General features: G+C 37.8%; 2 protein-coding genes across 3 annotated transcripts; both read left to right on the plus strand.

Annotated features, from left to right (window-relative positions):
- The first annotated feature begins 884 nt into the window (after positions 1 to 884).
- On the plus strand, positions 885 to 5,791 carry LOC114361961 (putative glycine-rich cell wall structural protein 1). 2 transcript variants are annotated; one of them, XM_028317196.1, is made up of 4 exons: positions 885 to 934; positions 4,482 to 4,588; positions 4,955 to 5,015; positions 5,290 to 5,791. In XM_028317196.1, exons 2-4 carry the CDS (start codon positions 4,583 to 4,585, stop codon positions 5,667 to 5,669), a joined length of 447 nt encoding a protein of 148 aa, XP_028172997.1. In that variant the 5' UTR covers positions 885 to 934; positions 4,482 to 4,582; the 3' UTR covers positions 5,670 to 5,791. The 2 variants fall into 2 exon arrangements, with proteins under 2 accessions (XP_028172997.1, XP_028172994.1); XM_028317193.1 differs by lacking the exon at positions 885 to 934 and having other exon boundaries at positions 4,350 to 4,588.
- A 653-nt stretch (positions 5,792 to 6,444) lies between these two features.
- Positions 6,445 to 9,875, plus strand: LOC114361955 (odorant receptor 94b). The gene is made up of 6 exons (XM_028317189.1): positions 6,445 to 6,456; positions 6,583 to 7,442; positions 7,523 to 7,622; positions 7,701 to 7,802; positions 9,389 to 9,547; positions 9,684 to 9,875. Exons 1-6 carry the CDS (start codon positions 6,445 to 6,447, stop codon positions 9,726 to 9,728), a joined length of 1,278 nt encoding a protein of 425 aa, XP_028172990.1. The 3' UTR covers positions 9,729 to 9,875.

Below are 9,875 nucleotides of genomic sequence, written 5' to 3' on the forward strand. Positions count from 1 at the left end.
TACAGCAAGTCTTCCATTTAGCTATCAATACTTTAAAATTAAACACAACATTAAACACAAATTTACAGAAATCTGTGAAATCTAACAGCAAAAATATTGACTCTACTTTTTCAGCAGGGAGGTGAACAACCGTACCAAAGGTTTGAAACAAGCTCAGATCAGTGACTAGACGAATTCCTTAGCGCCTTAGAAACTACTCGCTCTTGCGCTCTACTTTTTTCCAATAAAATATATGAAAAACTTATTCAAGAATAGAATCATGGTTCTGTGAAAAGGTGTTTCGATAGAGCTTAGAAAATGGACGTGGAAAAAGCTAGTGAAAATCGCATGTAAAAGTATATTCACATTACACGTGCGTATTACTTATACAGGGTGGCATGGCGCTTTAAGTATGGATCAAACAAAAAGATTGATTGTACGGCTTTAATGCAACAACTTTACAACAGAAGCAGTAGGTATATCAGTGATTGTACGGGTCTCTCAAAAAACATAACCCTCCTGGCGCAATCGGGTAAAAATTATGCTCCATCGACATGTAACTATGTGAACATAACCTACCTTATGCTTCCCTTTTCACTAACATTCGTATAGTATAGCATTGACGTATCATTCCATCCGGCCATTCTATATAGAGATTACCTATTTGCAGTTTTAGGTACGATAAGTCCGTTTAGTTTTGCAGTTAAATTATTTTTTCTTGTTACTTTATTTCTATCATTGTGTAAAAGCTGCGCACGTGACATTGGCGGAACAGTGTGCCCCCAGTGGCGAAAAAACACAAGTCCATCGCCATCAACAAATGAAGAAGTACCTATTTGCACTCAAGTAACTATAAATAATGATTGACGATATACCTACAACTAACGCCCGATTTCATTCAGATTCAATTGGATTCAGAAAGCTCCAAGCAAGTACTCCAGAATTTATACAAATTGTAGGCGTAGTTTCTGAGATTTCATGATTAATCAGTAAGCCATATTTAATTATGTACTAGCGACCCGACCCAGCTTCGCACGGGTGCTAAGTGTATATTATTATATAAACTTTCCTCTTGAATCACTCTATCTATTAAAAAAACCGTATCAAAATCCGTTGCGAAGTTTTAAAGGACAGTCAATACAGAGGAACAGACAGCGGAAAGCGACTTTGTTTTATTACTAATGTAGTAAATTACACTTAGCACCCGTGCGAAGCCGGGTCGGGTCGCTAGTACCTACATAAGTAGAAGAAAGATAAGTACTGATACAGATAAGTAAAGCTAACCTACCTTATTTAATTTCAATGTGGCATTCGACTAGAATCGTCTTCGCATGCGCACGTGGTTATTTGGAAGTTAAAACACAATGTCACGCGACTCACGAGACACACTTCTACCTACTTACCTATAACATTACCTACAGTGCAGTTAACCAAATCTATATCTAACTGACAACTTTTTATAAAAAAAATTACCGTTAAAGTAACTCGTTCGTTACTTCGTTTATTTCCCTCCAATTACNTCAATTACCTAATTCGTCTAATTTAGGAGGTTGTATCTAATTGTCTGAATTTAGACATTCCATTTTATGGATCCTGTTTTCCTCATATTATTATGTTCTTCTAATTAATTTTGTTGCGGGTCTAATGACAGTTTAACTTTCCCCCCGGGACAAAGACCTTCACTGGTTGAGTTTTTATTGGCGATCAAGCTGTAGATCCTGGCTACACAGGAGTTGCAGCCTTGCAGCAGTGGGAACGAGAGTTTTATTTTTTATGGATCCTATAAATGCTCATTATTTTGTGTCTCTATTGTAATAAAGAGTAATGAAAATCAAACTACAAAATCATTAGATTTGGATACCGAATCAGTTTATGTTTAATATAGGTACCTACTTTAGTCCAGTCAATAAAGCATTATAGATGGAAATCCGTGGAACACAATTTCTGACCTCGGGACTTTATTTAGACTAGTTAGGAGGTGAACATAGCAAAAGTCCCCGCCCTTAGCCCTTGAGCCGGCGGGAAGAGGGGGGTTTAAAGGTACCACTTTTATGTTTTTCGCTTAATCCTCGGAAACTATGCGTCCTAGTGACATGACTACTATGAACCGAGAAAAGCTTATTGAATTTGCTACAGGTGAGATAGTCAAGTTTTTATATTATCTTGTATAGTTTTCGCGGCATCTGTTCTAGAAGGTCTGTAATATTGGAAATTTTATTTTTGTCTTACATGTTCCCATCAGGAGAAAATCGACTAAATCAACATTGAGCTAATATTTTAGACCTGCGGGAGCATGTTAAGCCTAGTTCTAGGGAGGGGACTGTACCTTAGACGAACCACTTGGAGCCACTTTTGACTCCTCATCACTCAAAAAGTACTGTGCATTAACACTTCAAATTTGGCTCATGAGTTGAGACTTGCAAGATAAACATCAGCTTCAAATTTCATAAATATACCTCAAACGGTTCTTTAGGTATTAACGTCCAAAAATCTACATGGCTGACCTATAAGACCAAATTCTAACCACTTCCAGGTGACCTTGAAGGTTCAAATTTGGCATCCAGATAGGTAGTTTTGTAAATACAAAGGAACAAATAAAAAAACAGTAAGTTTTAACATTTCACAGGTGATAGATATATTTTAGTGTCCTAAATGTCGAAAATTCAATAAGCTTTTCTTGGTTCAATAGTAGTCATGTCACTAGGACGCATAGTTTGCGAGGATTAAGCGAAATACCGAAAAGTGGTACCTTTAAACCCCCCTCTCCCCGCCGGCTTAAGGGCTAAGGGCGGGGACTTTTGCTATGTTCACCCCCTAACTAGTCTAAATAAAGTCCCGAGGTCAGAAATTGTGTTCCACGGATTTCTCTCTACACCGTCGTTAAGGCATTCATTGACTGGACTACTTGTAGATTGTAAGAATATTAAATTACCTATCATAAAGGTGTTTACTTATTGTTGATAATATCTATCATGATGCATAAACATGACCTCTTGAACTTTGGATCATCATTCAAAGATTCTGCATCATGACAACAACAGACAACATTAAAATTAACTCTTTGACACTTTCTCAAATTAGAAACTGAAGAGTTTTCAATCTTGAAAAAAATCTAAAGTCAAACTGAATGGTAAATATATGCACCTACCTACTAATATTAACATAGTATGTATAATTTGTTATAGGTACATCCTTTTTACCATTCCTTCAGTGTAATTTTTCAGGATTGCAAACTCTTCAATTTCTAATTGCAGTTTTCATTTAAACGTGTGTGTTTAAAAGTAATCACTAATTTTAACTGTAAATTATAATAATGTCGATGGATATTCACTTTTGTTATAAGTAATGAAACAAAAAAAATAAACAAACAGAAGCTCAAAGTTGCACAGCGTGCTATGGAGAGGGCTATGCTCGGTGTTTCTTTACGAGATCGAATGAGAAATGAGGAGATCCGTAAACGAACTAAAGTCGCTGACATAGCCCGTCGGATTAGCAAGCTGAAGTGGTAATGGGCAGGGCACATAGTACGCAGAACTGACGGCCGATAGGGCAGCAAGGTTCTGGAGAGGAGGCCGCGTACCGAAAAACGCAGCGTGAGACGTCCACCTACAAGGTGGACCGACGACATCATAAAGGTAGCAGGAAGGCGCTGGACGCAGGCTGCTACCAACGGGGAAACATGGAAAGCATTGGGGGAGGCCTATGTTCAGCAGTGGACGTCCTATGGCTGAGATGATGATGATGTAATAAACAAAAACAATATCGAATCGTATTACACTGAAGTTAACGTCATTGCAACAACAATGCTTGTCAAGAACACATTATTTGATTGCCAGTTGACTGCGAGGCTGTTGCGTATTGTTTTTATAAGTAAGTAGGTAATATTTATTTTTCACTGTCTTCCTATAAATTACCTACATCAAAATTTGTAGTGGTAATAGGGAATACGAGTACCTATACACAAAACAATATTTCGTTATAATTATGTTGTTATCTCTACAGAAGACTAAATATTCTAATAAATATTTTGGCCCAAAAATTAGATATGGCAAGTAATTAAATGAGATACCTGAAACGATTCATTAATTAGACACCATGACGTAATAGGTATGTTCGCAACGCCTGATCTTCATTCTTTAAGCCTTCCAAATCTTTCTGTCATCAACTGATTAACGCCCGTATTCACAAACGATGCTTGCTTAAGTGAAGCAGCAAATCGAAGGCACAGCGTTGAATAGAGCTCTGTAATTAGTTCGTGTGTCACCATGTACGTCCACTGTGAGACCTAATAGTAATGTTTGTGAATACGGGCGTAATAAGACACAAATGATCTTAATAGGTACTAATTCAGATTTTTTATCGAATGGTCGGAACCTTGAGAAATTCGTCGGTTTTCCCAACATCCGCAGTCCAAGCCTTCTCGTCGCCACAGTAGGCGTAATCCCATTTAATGTTGCGAACGTGACAAGCTAATGAAGAATATTAATCGGCACACATTATAGGCCATTCATTGCGATGCACAAAAACCAAATGCTAGGGATGCAGCCGGTATATAAGGACTGGTGGAACCAACATCGATATCACATTCAGGCGAGCTTCCAAAATGGCGGTAAGTTTTATAGATTAATCTATATTTAACAAGATAATCGTAAAATTTAAATAAGTAATAACTCATATATTTTTTTTAACTTTATGTAATATACTTATTTGTTAAGAAAAAGCACTTAATGCAAGTCAGTGAAACTAACTCTATAAAAGCTTTAAGTTTAAAGCTCTTACTAAATGGTAAGATGCTGAACATTGTGAGACAAATTGTGAGCGTCAGCCATTACAAGCCCATGGTCGCATTTTTCCTTGTCAATTGTCATCTAGTTAAATTATTAGATGCTAATTTTAATTCAAGTATCATCAGCTGCATGTAATAAAATAGCTACGAGTTCCTACTAGTTTTTATAAACTTTTACTTCAATTGCAGACGGTATCACTGCTCTTCGCGCTTGTAGTTGCCATTTCTTCAGGCGTTATGGCTCTACCTGGTAAGTTATTGAACAAATAATGTCAAATACTTATTAAGAATTAAAAACCGTACTTACCTTACGAACGTGTCACAAGTCACAAACCGTGCTATGCTGAAAATACTGTAGTTTCATTAAAATCCGTCCAGTAGTTTTTGCGTGAAAGAGTAACAAATATGTTAACATCCAGACATCCATACAAATTTCACTTTCGCATTTTAGTATAATATTAGTAGGATTAACTACTGCTATTGTTTACAGCACATTACAGAAATAATGATCATTTGCTTGATAGGTGGCGGTGGCTGGCAAGGCGGCGGCGGCGGCGGTGGCGGCTTCCCCTCTGTGGCATCCGCCCGCTCTGGCTTAGGCGGCTGGGGAGGCAGCAGTAGCTTCGGAAGATCCAGCAACTTCGGCTCAGGGTGGGGTGGATCTAACGGCCTTGGACGGAGCTCAGGCGGATCTTGGGGATCAAATGGTTTTGGACGAAGCTCTGGGTCAGGATGGGGATCCAACGGAGGATTTGGAAGAAGCTCCGGTTCAAGCTGGGGATCTAACGGGTATGGAGATGGCGGATTTTCCGCACGAGACAGCTCTTCATGGGGAGACTCCAGCTTCAGATCAGGCTCGGGCTGGGACAGCTCCGGTGGAGACTTCCGATCTTCCAGCTGGTAGGACTATCTGATCTCAGCGTGTTCACGATTTAGAATGAATTGAAAAATGAATATGGATTTTGAATGTGCTTGCTTGTGCAATATACCCACTAGTTATGTATCATTAAAAGCAGTAAATTAAACGGTTTCAGCTACAAAGTGTTTTACTTCGATAAACTCGTTCGCGATACGTGATTAGTTGGTAACATATTGATTTGATTCGTGTGTTAGACTGCAAATGTCTAATTAAGGTTTCGTTTTCATTGTTTTGGTACATGAAATAGGCGGAGCTCTCGTAGATTGAGTGCAAATAATGCATGGTGTTTTTGTTCGTGAATTTGAAGACAAAAGCTTTTCCAATAAGAACATGAATACTTTTGAAGGAATACATTTTTAATTAAAATGAGAGCGAAGTGTTTGTAGTAAAATATACCTAGACATTGACAAACAAACGTAGCCTGCTCATGAAAATTTAACTTCTTTCGCTGTGACGTCAACGCGTTTAAGGGCATAAGACAATATACATATGTTTTTCCCGTAAGTTAATGACATCATGAACAAATCAAATAGATGAAGAGTATTGCTACATGGTTTAGATACTGGATGACTTTAACCCATTGTGGCAATAGTACTTTTCGACGCGATCATACCTATTAGAGCTCTATGGTAAAAGAGTCGATGGTATCTGTCTCACTTACCATTTAATTGTGTACTTCAGCATTGTTGGAGAACACTTGCACTTATAAGACTAAAAACGAAATCCTTACTAATTAGTACTTCAACAACACTTCATAATTATGAAGTGGAAGGTAATATCAGTATTACTTACCCAATTAGTTACTTACCTACTCTACTTGCTCAAAATAAGTGATTAAAAATTTGGTTAGTATATTTTATAACATAAAATTATTCTATCATAGAAAATATTGTTACAGAAAAATAAATACCGCTCCCGAATTGTCTTAATAAAAAAAGATAATGAATTCCTGCAGAAAAATATCTTGGTGACCATGATCACCCATAGGATTGAGAACATAGGGCTGACCTTTTGTGTGAGTGATGGGATCAAAATACATTGGCTGGCCATATTTGCTATAATTTCTTTTGTACTAACCCAAGGATTGCAAATTATTGGTTTGTTCAATGCAAAAGACGACATAGACAAGGTATTTGAATGCTTCAGCGTCATGTCTTTTTGTGGCATGGGAATTCTTAAGCTCCTGTCTCTATGTCGAAACCACAAGCAATGGAAAATGCTTTTGGACAACATCAAGCAGTTAGAAAATACACAGTGCCAGAATGAGACCTCGAACGTGGAATATGAGAGTGACGACGATAATGATACCTTTACTTTTCCAAGCTACATCGAATCTTACACCAAAAAGTTTCAAATTGTCTCAACTGTTTTGAGCAGAATGTATGGATTTACAGCAATTATTTACATTCTGTCACCGTTCGCAGAATTTGCCCTTTTGATATTGACTGGCAATGAGGATTATGAGAAGCCTCACGTTTTGCCAGGTTGGGCGCCATTTGATTCATGGAGTTTTATTGGGTACTTAACGAATGTGGCGGTAGAGATAATTTCAGCAACTTATTGCGTATTGGTTCACATTACTTTTGATTTGATATCAATTGGCGTGATGATTTTTATTTGCGGGCAGTTTTCTTTGATTCGTGATTACAGCAGTAATATAGGTGGAAGTGGAGCATCGTGTACTTTGTCGAAAAGAAGAGAGGATCGCGCACATCACAGAATAATAACATGCCACAAAATTCATTGCCTACTCATGAAGTAAGTGTATTGTACTCGTACGTATTGTAAAATCCTCGTACCGTAATCTCCATGCTTATTTACTGAAATGATTATTTTAGTACATGTGACGAATTGGGAAAACAACTGCAGAATATACTGGGAGTGTACTTTTCCGTAGCGACCTTGACTCTATGCTCAGTTGCAGTAAGGCTCAATTCGGTAAGTTAAATCGCATTTAGCGTAATAAAAACACAAACATACTAGGTATACAACTAAACGTAATATTATTTCATTCAGGAATTGAGTCGCATGGAACTTGCGAGCTTACTGCAGTTTATGTGCGCGACTCTCACGCAGCTTTATCTCTTCTGTCATTTTGGACACAACGTTCTGCACCAGGTAGGTATTTGAACTAGTAAAAAATAGTACCAGACAAACAGTACAAAGAGCAAAGAAGTCATAAAAAATATACATTATCTTTGCACCCGCATTGCACTAATTTCTCATCATGCAATGTATTTAAGGCGACGATAAAATTCAATTCAATCACGTGTACCGTTCACGAGTTTAACTTCCATTATCTTAACAGCTATTAATAACCAGAATATTAGTCTCTGCTTAATTACTCACCACGCTATTTGGGAGGAATAGAAAGGGTCAGGGAATTGCATCATCGAGGGTCAGTCAGACAGCGTAATCAGATGACTATGAAGTATTTCTTGGAAAATGCCAAAGCTCCTCCGGCAATCTCTTATACTTCCTGAAAAATCGTTCCTAAAAAGAATAAGGGCCTCTTTCACCGTCTCCGAGTAAAGTTCCAATTAGTTATTTCCTTATTACCACTACTTAGCAAGTAAAATAAGGAGTAATTTAGCGTTATTCCGAGATGGTGAAATTCGACAAATTGCTGCTCGTGACTTTAAGCAACGAATAGCCTACTTTACACTACCTACTCGGAGATGGTGAACGAAACCCTTAGGTCCCGGAAAGTTGTATTTTAACAGCAAAACAATACTGAAGTAAGTTCAAAATTGTAAATATTCCAATTACCTTAAATAAATACGTCCATACAGATATATCTATTTTTATATTACCAGTAGGTATAATTTAACCGTCTAGTATAGCTCATGCATAAATATTGTGATTGTGATGAAGCCAATTGCTGTTTTATTGCACAATTGGAAAGGCGTACAGACTCAGTAAACTTTCCTAACCTTGACGTCAATGAAAGGTCGATTTGAACTATAGGTCTCATCTAATACTGCACATCATGGGCGATAACAACGTACAAGTTGACACTTATTACTTCATGTGCGTACGTGAATGGGCACATGTTACTGACGTTTGTTCATTTTTAAATAAATAAGTATCAAGTTGATACGATGATAAGGGAATTTGCGAGTATATTCGCTTATCTTAACTTTTTATTCAGATGCCCAAAAAGTGTTTTGGTTTGACGCAAATGCATTTTAGTCTTATTATGTAAGGTATTTTACGTGATTTGAGCGGGCCTTAGTGGTTTTAGCGGGTCGGGATTATGTTATATTGCGTGTAATTGCAGCTTGAAAACTCCATTCAAATTGAACTGTAGATTTAATTTCATGTTGATGATCGGGAGGGGACTCCCCAACCCGTCTGGCCAGCGTGTGGCAGTATAGACGGAATCATTCAATTGGCTCTAGCAAATGAAAGAGTTATGCTTCTGCAATGTAAACCTCATTTCAGAATAAATGCACGTTTCCTACAACTAACGCTTTCTTTCTAGGCGCAGAAAAGTAGTTTGCCGATAGTTGGGTCCGATTCTGATTTGTATGAAGAATCGGCCGATACCAAATCGGTGTAGGTAATGTGCGCATTTAATACATCTCCATACTGATTAACAGCTCGACCCAACTATCGGCCAACTAAAAGTCGGTGGTCTGTGCCGAGGCTTACTGGTTGTCTACCTAGCGTATGTTTTTAAACAGTTTTCATATATTTTTCAGAGTTCAATAGGAATGGGCGACGGTCCATTTGGGGCTGCCTACTGGTGCCTCAGCCCTCGCATACGCCAAGAACTGGTGATACTAGGCATGGGTATGATGATGCCAAGGTATTTTAAAGCAGGCCCATTCATTTCGGTGGATTTACCTTCGTTTGTTCAGGTAAGTTTAGACCACGTCTTCGCAATGGTTTTGGCATAAGGTTTCGTATGTTTATTTATGAATAATAATAAGAATAACATTATTATTACTTCTAGCCTGTGCTCCAATTTCAAGTAATTCAAAAAATTTTTTTCAGGTTTTACGCACAGCTTATAGTTATTATGCTGTAATACGGAAATGAGCTGATAATGGGGTCATATTAGTAGATAAATTGTCTACATTTACTTAGATTTTTGCACGATATAATGTAGTGATGCAATTGTCATGGAAAATTTTACTAGAGCAGGGGCATTGAGTCAGATCACACCGCAAAGATAAAATCCACCAA

The sequence above is a fragment of the Ostrinia furnacalis genome, unplaced genomic scaffold (assembly GCF_004193835.3).
Source record: "Ostrinia furnacalis isolate ACB-3 unplaced genomic scaffold, ASM419383v2 OfSCF6075, whole genome shotgun sequence".
NCBI lineage: Eukaryota > Metazoa > Arthropoda > Insecta > Lepidoptera > Crambidae > Ostrinia > Ostrinia furnacalis.